This window comes from Pan troglodytes, chromosome 1 (assembly GCF_028858775.2).
Source record: "Pan troglodytes isolate AG18354 chromosome 1, NHGRI_mPanTro3-v2.0_pri, whole genome shotgun sequence".
Taxonomy (NCBI): domain Eukaryota; kingdom Metazoa; phylum Chordata; class Mammalia; order Primates; family Hominidae; genus Pan; species Pan troglodytes.
Window position 1 is genome coordinate 96,393,644 of NC_072398.2, and position 21,763 is coordinate 96,415,406.

General features: G+C 39.9%; 2 protein-coding genes across 2 annotated transcripts; both read right to left on the minus strand.

The window, feature by feature from the left end:
* Window positions 1–6,619: 6,619 nt before the first annotated feature.
* On the minus strand, window positions 6,620–8,833 carry LCE1E (late cornified envelope 1E). The gene is made up of 2 exons (XM_001136108.3): window positions 8,739–8,833; window positions 6,620–7,768 (listed from the first exon to the last, which is right to left on the minus strand). The coding sequence occupies exon 2, from the start codon at window positions 7,744–7,746 to the stop codon at window positions 7,390–7,392; it is 357 nt and encodes a 118-aa protein (XP_001136108.1). The 5' UTR covers window positions 7,747–7,768; window positions 8,739–8,833; the 3' UTR covers window positions 6,620–7,389.
* A 9,198-nt stretch (window positions 8,834–18,031) lies between these two features.
* On the minus strand, window positions 18,032–19,916 carry LOC736162 (late cornified envelope protein 1F). Its single transcript, XM_003308477.5, has 2 exons — window positions 19,866–19,916; window positions 18,032–18,706 (listed from the first exon to the last, which is right to left on the minus strand). Exon 2 carries the CDS (start codon window positions 18,682–18,684, stop codon window positions 18,328–18,330), a length of 357 nt encoding a protein of 118 aa, XP_003308525.1. The 5' UTR covers window positions 18,685–18,706; window positions 19,866–19,916; the 3' UTR covers window positions 18,032–18,327.
* Between the last annotated feature and the right edge of the window lie 1,847 nt (window positions 19,917–21,763).

Below are 21,763 nucleotides of genomic sequence, written 5' to 3' on the forward strand. Positions count from 1 at the left end.
AATCAATAGTAAAGTCTTGTTCATGATTGCACACTGTATAAGGGTAAATGTCCAAATTCCTTCAGTGAAATAAGACTTTGTGTTCTCCCTTTAGTTTAAGCCTTTGTCATCTACTCTCAGAAATGTTCTGAAACTGAACTGGATTATATTCTGTACTTTGATTATGCTTCTCCCTGCAGTGCATGCCGTGGCCTCTACACTTCCAGGACAGCATGGCTCAATCCCACTTTTTTATTTATCCTTCATGTGGCATATCACTCTAATGAGATAACAGTAAATGCTTTGATGGCCTGCCTTGGGTGTTTCATATTTCTTTACCTCCGTTTTTCAACAGAGAGCTATGTGCACAATGGATATTTAATGACTTTTAAATGCTCTCATTGGTATTAGCGTTGATTTACAGTTTATAAACAGCTATTCCTTATGACTCAGGCTACCCTCATAGGAGACACACTCTGAGACAGGCTCAGTGAGGTGTGTGGGCCACATCACCCTGAGAGGTCTGACACCATCCCTCCTGGGTATGACGTTTGTTCTCCTGCTCAGATTGTTCCAAAAGGCTTAGTAATGGGGGAGTGGTCAGGATATTGGTTCCCAGGTCATCACAATGGCAGGTCTACTCAGAAGTTCAACTCCTGGTATCTAGGATGATAGGGCTGGGATGCCATCTGGTCCATGCCTCTGTCTTCATGCAGGGCAACACCCAAGCTCTCAACTGACATAACTCAGATGTAGGTGATGAGTCAGCAACATAGTTGTATTAGGAAGATTGGAACTTGAATCTTGGCTGTGAGATATCATGTCTTAGCTATTAGGTCAAATAAGATATCTTGTCCAGCAAAGCACTGACTTTCTGAAATTTCCTATTTGTCAAGGTTTTTCTCTTTTAGGTAGTCAAAAATTCACCGTCTCATGGGATGTGAGTGAATACTATTGCGATCTAACCAGAAATAATTCAAATGGAATAATTTTTTGTATGTGTTCTATAACCAGTAACAAGTTAGTAATCTTTGTTTTGTTCTTTCCATATCTACAACCCTTTAAACAATTACAGTGATGAGAAAATACTATTAAAGTCTAGAAGAAAATTCTATTCTATTTAAATAGTATATTTTAAAAATATTTTTATTGCTGTTATTGTTATAATTGTTAATATATTGATATACTGCAACTGTGTTGAAGTCTCCTAAATTTTTGCAGTGAATACTTTTCTAAAAAAAATTGGTAAAATACATAATCCAAAATTTACTGTCTTAATCATTTTTTAGTGCACAGTTTAGTAATGTTAAATAGAATCACATCGTTGTGTAACCAATCTCCAGAATTTTTGTCTTCTTGCAACATTGAAACTCTACGCTCATTAAACAACAGTTCTCTCTTACTCCCTCTCCCCAGCCCCTAGCAATCACCATTTTACTTTCTTTTTCTATGAAATGGACTACACCCCATATCTCACATAAGTGGAATCATACAGTGTTTGTCTTTTTGTGACTGGCTTATTTGATTTAGCATATCTTTAGGATTCATTCATATTGTAGCACGTGCATAAATTTCTTACCTTTTTAAGGCCGTATAATATCACATTGTATGTGTATGCCTCCTTTTGCTTCTATAATCATCCAGCAGTGAATGCTTGGATTGCTTCCACCTTTTAGCTATTGTGAATAATAAAGCTATGAACGTGGGTGTGCAAGTACCCTGTCAAGACTCTACTTTCAATCTTTTTGTATTGTATATACCCACAAGTGGAATTGCTGGACCCTATGTTAATTCTATTAACTTTTTGAGGAATCACCATGCTCTTTTTCATAGTAATTATACCATTTTATATGCTCACCAACAGTGCACAAGGGTTCTAATTCCTCCACATCCTCACCAACACTTGTTATTTTCTGTTTTGTTTTGCTTTATTTTTTATAGTAGTCATTCTCTCGGGTTTGAAGTGATATCTTATTGTGGGTTTTACTTTAAATAATTTAATCTAATTATGAATGGTGTTGAGCATATTTTCATGTATCTTTTGGCTATTTGTAAATTTCTTTTGGATAAGTGTCTATTCAAGTTTTTTTTCCCATTTTTAATAAGGTTGTTTGTTTACTTGTTGTTTAATTGTGGGGGTTCTTTACATATTTTGTATAGCAACCCACTACCAGATACACAATTTGCTAATATTTGCTCCCATAACAAAGATTTCCTTTTCATGGTATTGATTTTGTTCACTGATTCACATACATTTCTAATGTTTATGTAGTCTAATTTATCTATTTTTACATTTGTTGCCTGTGCTTTTGGTATCATAGTTAAGAAATCATTGTCAAATCCAATGTCACGAAGATTTCCTCCTATGTTTCCTTTTAGGAATTTTGTAGTTTATTTATTTATTTATTTATTTTGAGATGGAGTCTTGCTCTGTCGCGCAGGCTGGAGTGCAGTGGCATGATCTCGGCTCACTGCAACCTCCGCCTCCCGGGTTCAAGCGATTCTCCTGCCTCAGCCTCCCAAGTAGCTGGGACTACAGGTGTGCACCACCATACACAGCTAATTTGTGTATTTTTAGTAGAGACGGGGTTTCACCATGTTGGCCAGCCTGGTCTCTATCTCTTGACCTTGTGATCTGCCTGCCTTGGCCTCCCAAAGTGCTGGGATTACAGGGGTTAGCCACCACGCCCAGCCTGTAGTTTTAACTCTATGTTTATGTCTTTGATCCTTATTGAGTTAATTTTTGTGTATGGTGTAAGCTGAGGGTCCAGCTTCATGCTTTCGCATGTGCATATCTAAATTTCCCAACACCACCTGTTGAAAAGATTGTCCTTTCTCCATTGAGTGGTATTGGCACCCTTGTCAAGAATCATTTTAATCAGCTAGGCATGATAGTTTGTCCCTATAGCTCCAGCTACTCAGGAGGCTGAGACAGGAGGATTGCTTGAGTCCAGGAGTTTGAGTCCTGCCTGGGCAACATAGCAAGATCCTGTTTTTGGACAAAAAAAGAATAATTTGACCATATATATGAAGGTTTATTTATTTTAAGTTTCTCTGCTACTCTTCTATTTCATTGACCTATATGTCTATCTTTATGCCAATAACACATTATTTTCATTATGGTTGCTTTGTTGTAATAAATTGTATTAATTTATTTTTATTATTTTTTTAGAGACAAGGTCTCACTATGTTGCTCAGGCTTGTCTAGAACTCCTGGGATCAAGGGATCCTCTATCCTCTGCCTCCTGAGTGGCCGAGACTACAGGTATGCACCACTATGTCTGTCTGTGATAAGTTTTAAAGTCAGGAAGTATGTGACTCTAACTATATTTTTCTTCTTCAAGATTGGTTTGGCTATTTGAGGAATAATTCACAATTAGTCACGGTGTATAATCCTTTTGATATGCTGTTGAGGATTTTTATCATCCCTCAATATCATCAGAGATATTGTTATGTAGTTTTCTGGCTTTGGCATCAGGATAACGCTGGCCTCAGAGAATGAATTCATAAATGTCCTCTTTTCTTCAATTTTTTGGAAGCATTGAGTAAGATTTGTGTTGATTTCTCTTCAAATGTTTGGTAGAATTGATGAGTGAAGCTGTCTGATCCTGCACTTTATTCTTTTGGCAGAGTTTTGATCTTTGCTAGTTATAGGTCTTTTCAGATTTGTTTCTAGGGATCTATCCATTTCATCTAGGTTATCCAATTTAGCATACAATTGTTCATGGTATTCTCCTATAATTTTTTATTTCTGTAAGTTAGTTGTAATGCCTTCCCTCTCATTTTTATTTTAGTTCTTTGTTTCTTCTCTTTTTTCTTCGTCAAGCTAGTGAGAAGTTTATCAGTTTTGGTGGTCTTCTCAAAGAACAAACTTTTGGTTTTGTTGATTTTCACTATTGTTTTCTAGTTTTCACTTCATTTATTTCTGTCCTAATCTTTTTTTATTTCCTCATTCCTTCTACTAGCTTTGATGCAGACGGTTTTTTGTTGTTGTTGTTGTTTGTTTGTTTTATTTTTTTAATTTATTTTTGGTTTCTTAAGTCTTAAGGTGTAAAACTAGGTTACTGATTTGAGATTCTTTTTCTTTTTTAATGTAAGAGTTTATAGGTATAAATTCCTCTCCTAGCACTGCTTTCTTTGCATCTCATAAATTTTGGTATGCTGTGTTTTCATTTTCATTTTCTCAAGATATGTTATAACTTCCTTTGTAATTTTTACTCTGACCCATTGGTTGTATAAGAGTGTGTTGTTTAATTTCCACATATTTGTGGATTTTCCAGTTTTCCTTTTGCTACTGAATTCTAGTCTTATTCCATTGTAGTTGGAAAAAGATACTTCGTCTAGTTTCAGTATTTTAACATTTATTAAGACTTGTTTTGTGGGCTTCCGTATGAGGCCTATCCGGGAGAATGTTGCATGTGTATTTGAGATAAATGTGTACTCTGCTAATCCCGGGTGGAATGTTCTGCATATGTCTTTTGGTCCAATTGATGTATAGTGTATTCCATGTCCTCTGTATACTTATTGATATTCTGTATGGTTGTTCTACCTATTACTGAAAGTGGAATATGAAGCCTCTCACTATTATTGAAGACCTCTCCATTTCTCCCTTTAACTCGGTCAATATTTGCTTCATATATGTTGGAGCTCTGATTTGAGGCACATGTGTGTTTATAATGGTTCTATATTCTTGTTAAATTATTCCTTTTATCATTATGTAATGTCCTTATTTGTCTTTTGTAACAGTCTTTGAGTTAAAGTCTATTTTGTCTAATAAGTCTCTTAGGTTTTTTCGCTTTATTTTCTTTTCATTTTCCTCCTCAAATTCAATAATTTCAAATAACTTGTCTTCAAATTTGCTGATTCTTTCTTCTGCCTCTTTGACTCTGCTGTTGAACTTCTCTAAATAATTTTTCTATTAAGTTATTGTATTCTTCAGCCCCAGAACTTCTTTGTGAGTCTTTGTAAAAATAATTTCTATCTGTTGATATTTTTATTTGTTAATACATAATTTTCTTAATTTTATTAGTTGTCTCTGTGTGTTCTCCTTTAATTCTTTGAGCATTTAAGACAATTGTTTTAAAGCTTCTTCAAGGAATTCAGTGGCTTGTGTTTCTTTAAAGTCAGTTTCTAGAGATATATTTTGTTTCTGTAAATAGGTCAATTCTCTGTCTCTTTACATGCCTTGTGTTTCTTTCTTGTTGAAAATTAGATGTTTGCAAAAACAGCCATGTCTCTCCATCTTTGGGAGCTGGCTCTGTGCTGTGGAAAACCTTCAGTGTAGTGTGAAGGCTCAAGAGTCCTCTCAAACCTTTTCTGGGGATGCACCTTCCCTGAGCAAGTGTTCATGCTTGTGTTTGTGTTTGTGTGTGTGCACAGACACTTTTGTTTCAGTTCCCTGACTGCTTTTAAATGTCTACATTTTTCAGAGTCTTACTCTTGCTTCTTCTTGGAGACTTTGCCTATGTTGTTCCTCCGCTGCTAATCTCTTGTCTTTAGGCACTTGCAAGTCTGCAGTCCCCTTGCAGCTGTTTCATGCCACAGTGCAGCCTCTGCTTTCAGCAGCCTTCAACCGAATATCCAGAATATGCCACTGACTCATTGCTGCTCTAAACTCAGGTGAGACAAAAACCAGTTCCTCACACAGTTCTCACACAACCCACAATCTTGCATGCAAGTTCCACTCTTTTCCTTCCATCTGTAAGAAAGGCTGAGAAATTGCGCAGCCTCCTCTGACCACACCACATTATGCGTAAGATGGGATGGGGTAGGGGTGAGCAAAAGCACCACAAAATTTCCTGCCATTTGAGTATGGTTACTTTCTTTATTAAAACTTTGCTTGGTTGCTGAAGCTTCTTACTTTGTTTTTAAAGTTTTCGGAAAGCTGTTTTTGTCTGTATATCATTGTCCAATGTCTCTGAAGTGAGCTAGAGCCTGGAGGTTCCTTATTTACCATCTTATGTCGTCATCTGATGTCACTTCAGCAGTGAACACTCTTAAATATCTATTTTTTATTATTATATTTTGCCTCATTTGCCTAATACTAGAAATCCAATAAGTATTGGTAAATGAATAAATTAATCACCAAATCTTTTGCATGAATTGTTATGCCAGTTAGCATTCTAAATTACAAAGAGTAAGTGATCATTTCCACATAGCTTCAACAACAATGTTTTGTAAGCTAAAATGCTCACAGAAAGCTTGTGAACCAATAATGAGTTCTCATCCCCAAAAGATGAGCTATGCTTTTTTTATTAATGAGATTAAATTGCTTTTAAAATCTAATTTCAGAAGTTATTGGTTTTCTTCATTATTTGTGAATTAAATATGAATTCTGCCAAAACTTTTATAGGAACATTTATTTACTCAGTTTTTATGAACTCTATGTTTCTTACCAATATGAGTCATCTCCCTATCACATATATTATAATTTTCCCAAGTTAATTTTTTATCCTTCCTTGCTTTTAGTGGTACTATCTGATACTTAGAATTTCATTTTAATGTGGTTAACTGTATCCACATTTTCATTTATGTATTCTAGATTTTGTGTTATTTTGAAAATCTTCTCAATAAATTAACTACATTTTTGGTGTGTTATTGCAATTATAGTTATGCAGCTATAAATATTTGACAAAACTCATTTAATTTTACATTTAATTTTATTGAATTTTATTGCATGCAAATTATACAGCACTAAATGTGATTTAATTTTTTTACAATGCAGATTCATCTCATCTATGTGCATGTACATATGTGTGTGTGAATGCAGGCACATACAATATGGAGGAGGAGTCCAGGGAGATTGTTAGTGGAAGGAGTGGGGAACGAGGAACACAAGAGTGAAGAGGTGATAGTGGGAAGGAGGATGAAGTTGGCCTCCTGGCCATGCCTGAGGGATGCAGTTACATAGGTGAAAGGAACCAGAATTTGAAAGAAAAATATTTCTCAATGCTATTTCAGTCCCTTGATTTAAAAGGAAAACACAGAAAGAAGAAAAAACACAAAACACACAAAAATGCAAGCTTTTTCCTCCTGACCCCATTCCCCATCCTCTGTCCACCAAGGCCTCAGCAGCCACCAGCAGACACAGGGGAGCAGAACAAGGATGACACAAACAGGAAAATCAAGCAGGCTGGTAGCAAGTTGGGGGGCAGATTCTGAATTTTATTTCTTCAGTTCAGGCAGCACAGAATAGAGCAGCGTGAGCTGGGGAGGAACTAGGTGTGTGCTTTGGAGTTCCCAGGGCAGCCATGGATCTGCAGAAGAAAGTCTCTAAATGCCATTAAGGAGAAAGATTTGGGGTTTCCTGACACCAGAGCAGAGGGATTCTCCAGGCAAGACTTCAAGCTTTTGCTGGAACCTCTCAGCTATTCAGGCAGAATCAGAAGGAAGAGGAAGTCAAGGTCCACTTCAGCAGCAGCCTCCAGAGTGCTGGCCGCTGCCCCCTCCGCAGCAGCTGGAGCCCCCCGAGGGCTGGCTGCAGCAGTCAGAGCTCTGGGGTCTGTGACGGTGGGACCTGCGGCGCCTGTGGTGGCTCAGGCAGCAGCCACCTCCCCCAGAGCTGCAGCAGCCCCCAGAGCTGGAGCCACAGCCGCCCCCAGAGCTGGAGGCACAGCAGCCTCCGGAGCTGACACTGCAGCAGGAAGAGACTGGAGGGCACTTAGGGGGACACTTTGGAGGGCATTTGGGGGTGGGACACTTGGGAGGGCACTTGGGAGTGCACTTGGGAGGGGGCTGGCACTGCTGCTGGCTCTGCTGGCAGGACATCTCGGCGGTAGGTACTTAGGAGCTGAGGGAGAGTCAGACAGAAAATCAGACCTAGGCAGAGGTCACCTCTGCCCCTCTGACACTCTTAGCATGACTTATAATTACGGAAACATCATGTCCAGTAGTTTCACTTCCAATACTTTCCCCAAATTCTCTCATCATCTCTTTGCAAGCTCGGGATACCCTTGTGTGTTATCTGCTACACAAAATAGTAAACTAAGACCAAACAATATTACAAAATGCATCTGACAGTCCAAAGTGTTATAAGTGAAGGAGGAAATTATTCCAAATATGTCTTCACATCCTGAAATTATGTGATTTATAGGTCATTTAGGGAAAATTATTTCTTAAAGAGAAAAAGTAATCACTACCTTTTGTAACTTGCAAGGTAGTTTTACTCTGCAATATCCATACTACAAAAGATCTTGGATATTACTGGCTCAGTAAACTTACTTTGATGAAGCAGAGACAGACAAACCCATAAATTCCTGCAGCCCTGGAATTTGAACCCTGGCCTCCTGATCTTAGGCTGGAGCTCAGACTTCCTCAGCTCACCACCTGCTCAGGCTGATGGGTGGGCATGGTGAGTCTCAGGTTTGGTGTGTCCTAATCAACCTGGGAAGTTTGTGAACAAATCCCAGACCCATAAAAGTGTTGGTTCCATAAGCCCAAAGGAGCCTCTGGTCCCCTGTCCATGGCTCCAGCTCTTTCCTGCAGACAGGGACAAGGTTGTATTTTCAGAGGTGGGCTTCCTTCCTGTGGCCTATCAGAGTGCCCCAGGTCTCTGTGCTTTAAGGTTTCCCATCCTGAGAGGACTGCTCCTCCCTATAGCTGTTTTTTTTGGAGACCAAAGGCACAGCCAACCAGTTATTCTTTCTGTCCCAGTTGTTACCAGTCTCCTCCCCCATGGAAGCCCTGCCCACCACCCCTCCTACCCTGATCTGAGCATCCCTCTGTGGAAGCCCCTGCTTCTGTTCCCAGAGGACACATACCAAAGTCACAGGCAGCACAGGATCCTTCGGCACCTCAGGAAGTGAGTGAATGGGGTGCTCTGGCCCTGAGCCCTTTTATCCCAGCCTGGGTTTCTGCCTCCTGTGGTGAGACAGGGCCTGGGCATGAGAGGACTTGTCCCCTGATACCCACGTGGGTCCTGTGATAGGTGGTGACTAGCAGCTCCTCACCTGCCTCCCTCCCCAGGCTGAGGGCACCTGCTGCTAGATAGGAGTAGGGCTGCTTAGAAACAAAGGGTGGGAACAATTTATACAGGACCTTCTGCCCCATTCTTCGTGGTAAATCCCAGCCTTGACCGCTTTTTAGTTCTCATTTTTGCACACTGGCCTGCAATTCCTTTGTTCCTTCTTGTTGCCCATGGAACTCATTAGCTTCTGGCAGCTGAGTTTGGACTGTAATTCAGAGATTCTTTCACATTTTCCCTCTTAAGTCTAAGTAATCCTCCCAGGCTACCGGGGGTCAGCTAACTTCTGTCTGCAGCCCAAATCTGCCTGCTGCCTGATTTGGATAGCCTCCAAGGTTTTTAATGTGTTTAAATTGTTGAGAAAAGAAAGCAAAAGAGGAAAATATTTTACAACATATAAAAATTATATTAAATTCAAATTTCAGGCTTCATAAAGTTTTATTTCTCTGACTTAGATAATGAGCCACATTTATTATTTTATTGATTGTGTCTGTGGTACTTTTCACACTAAAATGGAGAGCTGAGTAACTGGGATAGAGATGCTATGGTTCCCAAAGCCTAAAACATTTATTCTCTTAGAGTTTGTAAAAAAAAAAAAAATGCTGACCCCTGATGCATTCCATTATATTTAAGAGCTTGCAGTCAGACAGGCTAGAAAACTGCCCTGGTTCTGCCACCTAGTAGCTGTGTATACTTGTGAAAATTAATTAACTGGACTCCTTTTCAGTTTGTTGTTCTTGTTTCTTCCTCGGTTTAAAAGTACAGATAGTGATACAGATATCTCACAGGGTATTGAGCCAGCCAGTAAAATAATATAAGGAAAAAGTCTGGTAGAAGGTCCGTGACATGATAGACCCATAAAAAATGTGATGCCTACATATGTGTCAATAAAGGAATAGGTATTTTGAAGTCATAGCTGCTTTCCAAGATGGGGGGGTGGGGTACAAATCTGGGATTTGGGGTTGTTTGGTTTTTTTCAATTATTTCCTTTTTTAGTGTTTAAGACCCCTTTGTTCTGCTAAGTATATTGATGTCTTTGACTATGAAGTAGGAATGACTGTGAATGTGAATAGGGAAGGCATTTGTGTGGAGTAGAACTCTAGAATTCTATATTGCTCCACGTAGAGTGAAAAATCCCGGAGTTTCCAAGGACCCTATGTTGGGAAGGAGGGAAGGGCACACATGGGGAGATGGAAGTGGAGAGGGGGACTTGGCGGAAGGCCAGGCCTGAGGTGCAGGACACTATCCAAGACATGGTGGGAGAGCCTCTAGAAGCTTTTGCACCTCAGCAGCTCCCTCCTCCTAGGTTTCCCCCTATTGTCTCTGCTTGAAAAGTGTTTTCTTTCCCTCTACTTTCAGTAGATGAAGGGAAGGAGCAAGAGTTCCTGTCTGGTTCAAGTTTGTGTACAACAATATGGTGAGCTTTTCCAACATAAAACTAATTTATGAATTAGAAGAAGGTGTACTAAAGCCAGAACAAACATGTGAGGAAAAACCCTCTCTTTCCTGTCAGTGGTAGAAATACTGGGGGAGCATCTAAAATTCTCCAGAGCCTGGACCAATATAATGCATTAGTGATATCTAGGTCACAAGGGGAAGAGTGAAGCTAGTTCACAAGTAGTTGCAAAATATAAATACGTTTGTGCATGTGTATTGAGGTATCCAAATAATATATACACTAAATGTGTGTGTTTATATAAACATACACACACATCATATATTTTATAGTGACTCTGTGTGTACATATTTTCTTAGCTGTTTCTCTGCCTCTCGCCTTCTTAGTTTCTCTCTGTAGCTCTTCTTCATTAGAACTGTTCTAGAAGTAATTGCCTGTGACCTTAATAGAGTGACCAAATATCCCAGTTTGCCAGCAACAGTTTGGGATTATACCTTTTGTCTCGACATATATTATCATAAACCTTCTTTTCGATCTCAATTGTGTCCCAGTTTGGATGAAAATGTAAATAGTCATGCTACCATTGAACAAGTCTTCTCAAAGGCTTTCGCTGATTCATGATAAAGCCAAAACTCTTACCCTTCGCATTCAGGGACCTGTGTGATGTGACCCTATTCTATTTCTACAAGTTTTTCTTTTCTTTTCTTTTCTTCACCCCCCCCCTCCTTTTTTTGAGACAAGGTCCTGCTCTGTCACCCAGACTGGAGTGCTGTGGTGCAAATCAGGGCTTACTGCAGCTTTCAACTCCTGCTAGAACTACAGGCACACACCATCATGCCCAGGTAATTTTAAATTTTTTTGTAAAGTTGGAGTCTCATTATGTTGGCCAGCGTCTTCTTGAACTCCTGGCCTCAAGTGATCCTCCTGCCTAGGCCTCCCAAAGTGCTAGAATTACAAGCGTGAGCCACTATGCCCGTCCAACTGCTTTGCTTTTTCAGAGAATAAATCCTGTACAGCTGACTTGGTCAGTTAACTCTACTTTGAAGAGACTACTCCTTGCCTTACCTGTGTTTTGCTTTATGTGATGTATCTCTGAAACGAGATTGAATATTTTGTCTGGATGTGATGTTTGTATCTTTTATCAGTGCTTAGAAAGGATATGCATGTAGTCATTTCATCAGCATATCATAGCACCTGAGAGCTTGTAAATAGCTCTTCCATCTGACTCGAGATCATCCCATATGGGATTGACCCTAAGACATGCCCAGTGATAATTGCTGGCCATATCCTTTGGAAAGATGCTTCTGTATTATTTAAGGATGATGTTTGTACTTAGGTTATCCCAAAGGGCTTTGTTATTGAAGGAGAGGTCAGGGTATTGATTCTGTGGCTTACACAGGAAGTACTACTCATACGCCCGGCTCACTGATTCCTGCTATGATGGTATGATGGGGCTGACATGCCACTGAGCCATGCCTCTGTCTCCAGGAATGGCAGCACCCAACATCAATTACTCTGACTTGGGTTTGGTGATAAATCAGCAGCATGGTTGTAGTATCATGAGGACTCATTGCTAAGCCTTGGCTGTTAGTTTTAAAATGGCTGGATATCATCTCAATGGAAGAAACATTTACTGACAAGTGATTGGCTTTCTGGGGTTATCTTTTAATCAAGGATATCTGTCTCTTATAATCTCAGGAGATGAGAGGAAACATGACTGAGATCCATGGGAAGTAATGCTAACTGCTTGGATTTCTCTCTGTTCCCTGGACCCTACAGCGGTTTCCAGAGAAGGATCTCGTACATTAGCAGTTTTTAGTTTATTCCCCTTTTTTCCCAAAAACTTTTATTTTGTATTGTAAATTCCTTTTAATGCATACTTAGATGAAGACATTTATGGTTTCTAATTCATTGATAAAGAAAATTATTTTGAGTGAAAAAGGGAAAAGGAAATATAAAAGAAAAATCAATAAGTGCATTTTTAAAACTTAGAAGTCTATATAGCAAATAGCATCATAACTAAGACAGAAAGAAAAGTAATCAGTTGGGGGAAATTCAAATACATTTGCTAAGAATATAGAAAAAACAGTCCTTACAATTTAATTGGAAAAATGCAAGTTTGCCAATACAAAGAACAATGAAAGGCCATGAACAGGCAACACACATACTAGAAAAGAAACACAAATGGGAAAAACAAGTTAAAAATATGTTCAATGTGGCCGGGCACAGTGGCTTATGCCTGTAATCCCAGCACTTTGGGAGGCCAAGGTGGGTAGAGTTTGAGACCAGCCTGGCCAACATGGTAAAATTCCGTCTCTACTGAAAATACAAAAAATTAGCCGGGCGTGGTGACGGCAACTGTAATCTCAGCTATTTGGGAGGCTGAGGTAGGAGAATGACTTGAACCCGGGAGGCGGAGGTTGCAATGAGCCATGATCGGGCCACTGCACTCCAGCCTAGGTGACAAAGAGAGACTCTGTATCAAAAAAAAAAAAAAAAAAAAAAAAAAAAAGTTCAATGTGACTAATAATCAAAAAATGAAAAATAACAAAAGGAAATATTTTGGGTTTTTCTGATGTAGGTTGTCCATCCAGTTTATTCATATCAGATTGGCAAAGATTTATTATCTAATAAAAACTCAGTGTTGGAGAGGATTTGTGGAATCGAGCACTCATGCTTTATTAGTGTGAAAGTAAATTGCCATAATTATTCTTCATTGTAATGTGATGATAAATTCATTCAACACATACTTGATGGTGTGTAAATGAATTAAAATGTAAATGAGCACACTCTTTTACAATGTTTGAACATCTAGGAATTTCACCTAAGGAAATAAGGGAATGAAGGAAAGAATATATGCATAAGAATGTTCACAGTAGCAAATTAGAAATAATAGGAGTTCAGTAAGTTTTCAGAATACAAGACCAATATTCTTATATCTCTGAAAATAACAGAAGATAAAAAATTTAAAGATGCTACTTTAAACAGAAAAATGCATGTTATATAATAACATGTATATTTTTAATGAACTACATACTCAGGAAAATGGATCACATGACTACAATGAGAAACTATTTCACACTCATCACTGGATAATTATATAAACATCTAATATCACACAGTGTTGCCAGCATGTGAAGCAAAAGGCATTCTCACACTAATGGAGGGAGTGTGAGCTGGAGATCAATGTGACAGCATATTGTAAGGTTAAAGATGAGCCTATCCACAATTCAATTGTGTGATCCCTCAGCACATATCCTAGAGAGACTTACCTAGGCATAGACAACAGAGAATTTTAAATAGTGGAATTATTTAGATTTGCAAGATAATTAGAAACAACTTAAATATTCACTAAAATGAGATTTCTTAAATATGTAGTAGTGTGGTTGTAAGGTGAAATATTACATAGCAGTAAGAAATGCACTAAGCTAAACCGATTAATAGGAATATCTCACAAATGATTCTGTGATAGGAAAGCAAGTTTGCATAAGATTGCATCAAGTGTGTAATGTTTGAGTTGAAAATATGTAAACTAAACTGCATATTTTAAGGAAACTTACAATGTAATAGAAGTTTAAAGAAATACATAGGAATACTTAACTCCAAACTCAGGATATTCCTCTGGAGGGGAGGGAGAAGATAGGCGCCAAATGTATAAAATTGTTTGCGTCTTTGTTGGATAATGTGCAAGGAATTATTTATTAAACAAATATTTATACTTTTAAAATATCAATTTCTCATAACAATTACAAATATTTTAACTAAACTTTAAATTAAATAAGAACTTTTAAATTTTAACTTTTATTTCAATAATGTAATTTAAAATTTAAAATTCTGACTTTGAAATGTATATATATATAAATTGTATATATGCCCTTTTAATTATTAAAAAGAGAAAAAAATGAAACATTTTGTCTTTTTCTGATGTAGGGTGTCTATTCAATTTATTTATTTATATCAAATTGGCAAAGATTGAGTGCCTAACAAGAAATTTATTATATTTTATTATATGAAAATTCTGAAATAGTACTCATTGAAAATCTTTCAATAAAATCAAATCTATGCATGCAGGAATCTTTTTCCTATTTGCTCACTAGTATGCCTCAACTGTCTAAATAAACTCCTAGAATATTTTAGGCTCTTAGTAAACATTTATTGAATATTTTATTTATAGTGTTATGGCTTTCTAGTTTGTTTCTTTCATATGATTTTGAATATACTGAAAATTTTATTTTGATGGTATTAGATCTATCAAAATTTCTCACTAACATTTGTTCTGTTTCTTTTGTGCATAAAAAATATTTTTCCATGGAGAGTTCTACTTTGTGATTCGATTTTAAAAATTAGCTCCTTAATTCTCCTGAAACTCATTTTGTTAAAGAACATAACTTTTTTTTTTTCTCCAGTTCAGCTTACTAAGTAAGCCATCCTTTCTCCACTGATCTATATGCTAACATATTTTAAATTCTTTTCACACAAAAGGGTCTCCTGGCTATTTATGGTACTCCATTTCCTCCCATCGTATGTGTTCAAGATGAAGATATTTTCTTTGCACTTGGGTGTTTTATTGTGGGAAAAATCATAAGGCCTTCAAAACAGCCACTTTCATCACTCTGAGACCTGTGGAGATAAGGAGTTTTCCAGAGTTTCTGGGAAGCTAGGGATGGAAAGGGGAATTCTCAAAGGACTGTGATGGGGCCATCTCCTCAGGATCCTGAACACTGTCTGTCTTTCTGGGGAAGGTCCACAACACGGCCCAACAGATCACCCCGGGAGTCCACTCTCTGGCTATCTGCCGTGTGTTTGGTGAGCAGAGGAGGGGGATAGTGTTGGCATAGATAACTGTGGCAAGTATCTTGAAAAAATACTTGCATTTAACTCTCTGTGCCTAAATTTCTGATTTTTAAACTGAGGCTAAAAATGGACCTGCTTCATAGAAATTTCAAGGATTAAATAGTATACTGTGAGCACACAGTGCCTGGCATATTGAAATTGCTCAATCAGTGATGGTTCTTGTAATATTACCCATTCATCAGAACACAGAAAAATACAGAGTAAGAGATGTTCTTCAGGGAATGAGCAGACGGGAGTCACCAAGGTGGCTGAGAAGATTGTCTTTACCCTAGCAACCCAGGATGGTGACACTCCTCTGCCACTGGTCTGAGTATCTAATGTGGAAGGAAGTGCTGAGAGAGGGCATTCTGGATCTTCTCATGTTGCTTGGACTGTGTCATGATCCTGGTCTCAAACTGAGTGGGAATTGTGGATCATTTGTATGCATGAGCAGGAGGGTCTTGTTAAAGTAAATTAAAATGGACAACAGACCTGAAGAGTCCCTGGACAGACAAAGCCAGTTAGGCCTCATAAATGACCTCAACTTTGCTTGATCTCCAAACATAAGGGAAACGTAACTTAGGCTATTACTTGTAAATGCCTATATTAAAGAAAAATGATACTTAAAACCAACCAATCAGAAGCCACCAGCTACCTTATAATTATGCAACTAGGGACTTTCAGCACGATAGACTGAGTAAGAAAATGGTGTAACAGCAACCAATCAATAATTTTCTTCACTTTACTTTTGTGTTTGCTTTATAAAAGCTTTCCTCTTGTGTTCTCTTGACAGAGCCCTCAAACCACTTCTGGGTTTCATGAATTGCTGTTTGCTCTTTAAAATAAACTCTTTAGAATTGTATTATACCTCAGTTTGCATTTTAACAGTCCCCACATGTGGAAAGCAGAGAAGAAATGAAGTCCAGTCCCACTGCTTGATACTGGTTTCTGGACTCATCAGAGAGCCGAAGAAGAAGGAAAGACTTACAGGAACCCTGAAGAAAACTGATGTCCTAGTATGTAAGGAGCTCCTTACCTTGAAGCATCTGTGAGTCCCTATCTAAACAGCTCTGGTCCTTAGAGCTTGGAAAAAGTAGGAAAGAGATAAAAATGTCACCTTTAGCGGGAGTACTGTGAGATGTCCTCTCCTCCCTGGAGGAAGCCTTCTCAAGTTAAAACACAGGTTCCCCTGCCTTAGGGAGTCACAGGACAAGGAGAGAAGCCCAGCTCTTCTCCTCAGAAATCCCCCAGGATGGTGTAATACCCATATCCCCTGAACTCGGGAAGTCCTTACCCAAGGCCTATATGCTGCCGGTCCCTATGGAGTATCCCTGATCCCAATGCAGAGGCCTGGTAATACAGGGGTTGCAATTTATAGGGATTCAAACTGCCTTTTCTTCAGGGACTCCATGCCAGATGGGGAAAGAGGAAGCACATCTGGGTGGTTCCAGGAGGAAAGGACACAAAAAGTCATGATAGGAGAGAGAATAGCCTGAGAATACTAATATTGAAGGATTGTAGTGTTAAAATAGTGTGAAAGTAGAGGACATATTAGGCAAGCTTCCTGGAAATGGAGGAGGCTAACTGATATTGATCCAGAATCCAAACCTCAGGACAGACAATCAGAAGGACTTCTAGAAGCACAGAGGCAGGGTGTCTTTCACAGAGTTGGACATTGTTTCCAAGCTCTTGACACCAGGGATGAACACTTGTGTGTTTGTGTGTGTGTGTTTTTGGGTGTGTGTGTGTTTGCATGTGTGTGTCTGTAATTTATGACTCCATTTGTATAGGCAGTGGCAAGAACAGACTCTTTGAGGTCCATTTGCAGAAGTGAGCTTAAAGGTTTATTTGTACTAGAGCAGTCTGCATTTTTAAAGTATAAGCTACATGGAGTCATTTTGCTATGTTTGCTGAAGGAGGAGCATGGTAAAATTCTTTGGGAGAATAGATGGGGAGAGAGTGAGGGTATCAGGAAGAAGGAGGGTGACAGCTGAGTAGGATAATGTCTGTCTTCCTTAATAACCAGGGTTATTAAGTCACCATCGCTCCACTTTGGTCCTCCCTTCCACATCTGGCCTTATGATGGAGGGTTGGGACTGCCAATCCCATTTCTCTTTGCTGGAGGTTTCCTGAAGTCTCCGCCAGTAGGCGGAGCTAGAGAGAACTTGGGAGACTGGCAGAGTGACAAGGACCAGGCTTCCTTAGATTCCCTTAGAATTCTCCAAGTCACCCCAATATTACTTCTCACCCCAGCAGGAGCAATTTATCCCTTTAGCAACAGTGGTTCCAGTGTGCAGTTTTTCCCGCTCACAAAACCAACCTTGTTGGGTTCTCATGGAGACAGACCCTAAGGCCAGCACCAGCTTGTGCCCCTCCTCAGAAGCCTGAGTCTGGACACACAGGGCCCCTCCTCTGAGCTCAGGGACCCTGGCACCCATGAGAAGGGCCCCTTTCCTAGAGGCCTGAGTTTCAATTCATGGGCCACTGCTCCAAGTTTCTAAGTTTTGATAGTTTCAAGACACTCCCTTTACCTGCCATTGGTAGCATGGTGGCAATGACAGTTACCGCCTCCATGAACTCTTTTTGTCCTCTATTGGTCTTGTCAGTTCTCTGATGCCAAGTAAGCAATTTTTTATGTAAACTTCTGTCTATTAAAGTACATCTCATAATTCTCTTTCCTGACATGACCCTGGCTGAGGCACTGAGGGGCGAGGGTCAGCTCTGGTGAGGACCAGGAGTTGAAGGAGTTAAGCAAGCCATGCTGCTTCAAGGCCCAGATAACCGGGTGATGGAGCTGAGATAAGACATGTTTATCCCTCTGTTCACATTTACAAGCAAGAGTAATGCAGTCTAGAAAAAGCTGATGAGCAGATTATTTGTTTTATTGTTTCATGCACAATGGAGATTGCCAAGGAAATCAGGGGAATGAAGCAAGGACTTCTATTTGGTATTCCCAGGCCAGGCGCACAGATGGAATCAGAGGTCAGAAGAGGAATTCTTGTGAGAGGGCAGATTTCTGGATTCTAGGTCGGAGGAATCTTCCAGGACAGAGTTTGAAATCTTTACTAAAATGTCCCAGCAACACAGTCAGTCCCAAGGAAGATGAAGTTGCCCCTTTCATGCCTCTAAATCTGCTCTTCTAGGCACAGGGTCCACTTCAGCAGCAGCCTCCAGAGTGCTGGCCACTGCCCCCTCCGCAGCAGCTGGAGCCCGCTGAGGGCTGGCTGCAGCAGTCAGAGCTCTGGGGTCTGTGGCGGTGGGACCTACGCCGTCTGTGGTGGCTCAGGCAACAGCCACCTCCCCCAGAGCTGCAGCAGCCACCACCCCCAGAGCTGCAGCAGCCCCCAGAGCTGGAGCCACAGCAGCCTCCGGAGCTGACGCTGCAGCAGGAAGAGACAGGAGGGCACTTAGGGGGACACTTTGGGGGGCACTTCGGTGTGGGGCACTTGGGAGGGCACTTGGGAGTGCACTTGGGAGGGGGCTGGCACTGCTGCTGGCTCTGCTGGCAGGACATCTCGATGGCAGGTGTTCAGGAGCTGAAGGAGGGTCAGACAGCAAGTTAGATGGAGGCAGAGGACACCCCTGCCTATTCTTGTCCTTTCTGCATTGTTTCTAGACCCTTCATTTTGAAAGCCTTATATCAAACATAGGAAAATCACCTCTAATGTTTTTATCACTCTCAATGTTTACCAAGTGCTTTCATTCATGGATTCTCATTTCAAACCTTATTTGAGATGTTGTCATGCAATATATAATCTCCAAATATGTAAATAAAGTTTCTGCTCATTAAAAGCTCCTAAGTGTGGGAGAGAAGTCCAGGAAATAAATTGGCTCCGGGCCAGCATTCATTCTATCACATCACCAAGAATTCTGAAAATGTTCAATGTTGAGACCAGTTTAGAGATGAAAATCTCTTTAAGGAAAAATCAAAATAAATTTCTATTGGAAGAACTGATATATTTCAGTTTGCATAAATAGAGAAAACTATAACCGCAAAGCATGTTGGAGTCAATTTGTTCCAACGAACTCAATATATAAATAAAGAAAAGGAAGCCAAAAGAGGTAACTTCACTGGCCCAAAGTTATTCATTAGCAGTCACATTTGTTCCTGGGTCCCCTGGTTCCCATCCTGGGCTCTGCCCTTTAGCACATCCTGCCTCCCCAGGCCTGTCCCCAGGCACTGTCACATGGCTTTTAAACTCCAGTGTGCACTCAGTTTTCTACTACAGATCTTCTTGTTGGCATCTAACAAGATCCACAGGTGTCTCTGATCCTTTCTTCCTCTAAGTAGCAGTGTTCTCAGCGTATCTTTTCTAAAAGTGAGTATGTCTGTATTTCCAAAATTATATTCCCACTATGCAGCCCACTCTAGCAACATCCAGTGGCCAATGTGTTTATTCTCTAAAACCAGAGAAACACACTGAGCAACTGAAAACAATTTGGTTCCTCTAAATCTGTGTCATACAGCCCTCCAGATCTTACCAGTTCTTCTTAATCTCTCTCACTCCACCCCACCCCTCTACCTCCTCTTTCCAATTTTCTGCCCCCACCCCATTCCTTGCCAATCACAATTCCAGGCCCCTGAGGCCCTGCCTAGACTCTACTCCTGCCCTGGTCTGAGTATCCATCCCCTCCTTCCCTGGCCTGGGCATCCCTCTGTGGAAGCCCCTGCTCCTTTTTCCAGGGCACACTTACCAGGATCACAGGCAGCACAGGGTTCTTCAGCACCGCAGGAGGTGAGTGGATGGGATGCTCTGGCCCTGAGCCCTTTTATTCTGTCCTTGGGTGCTGCCTCCAGCGGTGAGACAGAGCCTGGGCATGAGAGGACCTGCCTCCTGACACCCACGTAGGTCTTGTGACGAGTGGTGACTGGCAGTTCTGCACATACCGTCCTTCATTGGTGTCCAGGGGAGCTGCTGTCAGCTAGGAAAGAGCTTGGTGGAAATGGGGGCTTGTGGTGGGTGAAAATGGACATCATGGTTCCTGGAGTCCTCAGTGGCCTATTTCCTATGAAGATGGCTCTCTTCACAGTCTTGTAGTCACACTTATGAATTGTGCACAAACAACTCATTTTTCCTTCTATCCTAGATACTAATTTTCCATCTAGACCTTTGGGTCCATATAGCTTGGTTAAAAATCCACATGCCTGCATTGTGGGGTTTGTCCATGCGCACATGGGCATGTGTGTGCATCATAGTAGTCAAGAAAAGAGGCCTTGGAGACCCTGGCAAAGTACTCAATATTTTTGGCCATTGGCTTTCTGATGTTTTAAATGAAGATAATAAGAGAAATATCTTTTCTGCAGGATTTACAAATTAATTAAGATAACAAAGGGGAAGTAGCTGAGATAGTATGTGGCATGTGGTTATAATCAGGAAATGGATGGATAGGTAGATAGAAAGATAGACAGATAGATAGATTAGATAGATGATAGATAGATAGATAGATAGATAGATAGATAGATAGATAGAAAAATAGAGGCAAACCTGAGATTTTAATGGACATTGGGAATTTTTAAAGTCACAGGTGCCTTTTAAGTTAGGTGGCTCTTATTAAAACTAAAGGCCATTTTTTTTCCTCCTACATACCTCAGTGAATAGGGCTTTCTGAAGGTAGATCCAGAGTGGGTATAAGAAAAGAGGACTAAAGGATGTATATTGCCCCAAATTATAGCATAAAAGAATTTGCAGTTTCCTGAGGAAAAGCTGAAGGGATGAGGTAAAATAAAGATGAGAAGGGTGAAGAGAAGAGAACAGCCAATGAGGTGGCTTTGAACTGTGACTTGGAGTGGTGTAGTTGGTATAGACAAGAATAGACATAGTCAATATTTAATTTGAAATTATTGGCTTTGTTGCAATACACATTTCCTGGGTTTAATTTCCTAGTTTCCCATGCTCAAAACTAACCAAATGCAAAATCTAACAATGAAAAACCAATATTTGAAAAATAAATATGGTCAAAATTACATATAACATCAAAAAATTATTGGATGATTTTAGCAGATTATAAGTTGCAGAAGAACAGATTGGTGAACTTGAAGAAATTGTTCAAACTGAACTGAAGAAAGGGAAAAATATTTAAAAAATGAACAGATGATCAGTGACCGGTGGAATAATATCAAACATTCTAGCACCCATGTATTTAGAGTTTCAGGAAGAGAACTACAAACCACTGCTCAATGAAATAAAAGAGTATACAAACAAATGGAAGAACATTCCATGCCCATGGGTAGGAAGAATCAATATCGTGAAAATGGCCATACTGCCCAAGGTAATTTATAGATTCAATGCCATCCCCATCAAGCTACCATTGCCTTTCTTCACAGAATTGGAGAAAACTACTTTAAAGTTCATTTGGAACCAAAAAAGAGCCCTCATTGCCAAGTCAATCCTAAGCCAAAAGAACAAAGCTGGAGGAATCACGCTACCTGACTTCAAACTATACTACAAGGCTACAGTAACCAAAACAGCATGGTACTGGTACCAAAACAGAGATATAGAACAATGGAACAGAACAGAACCCTCAGAAATAATGCCACATATCTACAACTATCTGATCTTTGACAAACCTGACAAAAACAAGCAACGGGGAAA

What these genes read in the sequence shown, in the direction of transcription:
- LCE1E (XM_001136108.3), bottom strand. Translation starts at nt 7,746, where the DNA reads ATGTCCTGCCAGCAGAGCCAGCAGCAGTGCCAGCCCCCTCCCAAGTGC.
- LOC736162 (XM_003308477.5), bottom strand. Translation starts at nt 18,684, where the DNA reads ATGTCCTGCCAGCAGAGCCAGCAGCAGTGCCAGCCCCCTCCCAAGTGC.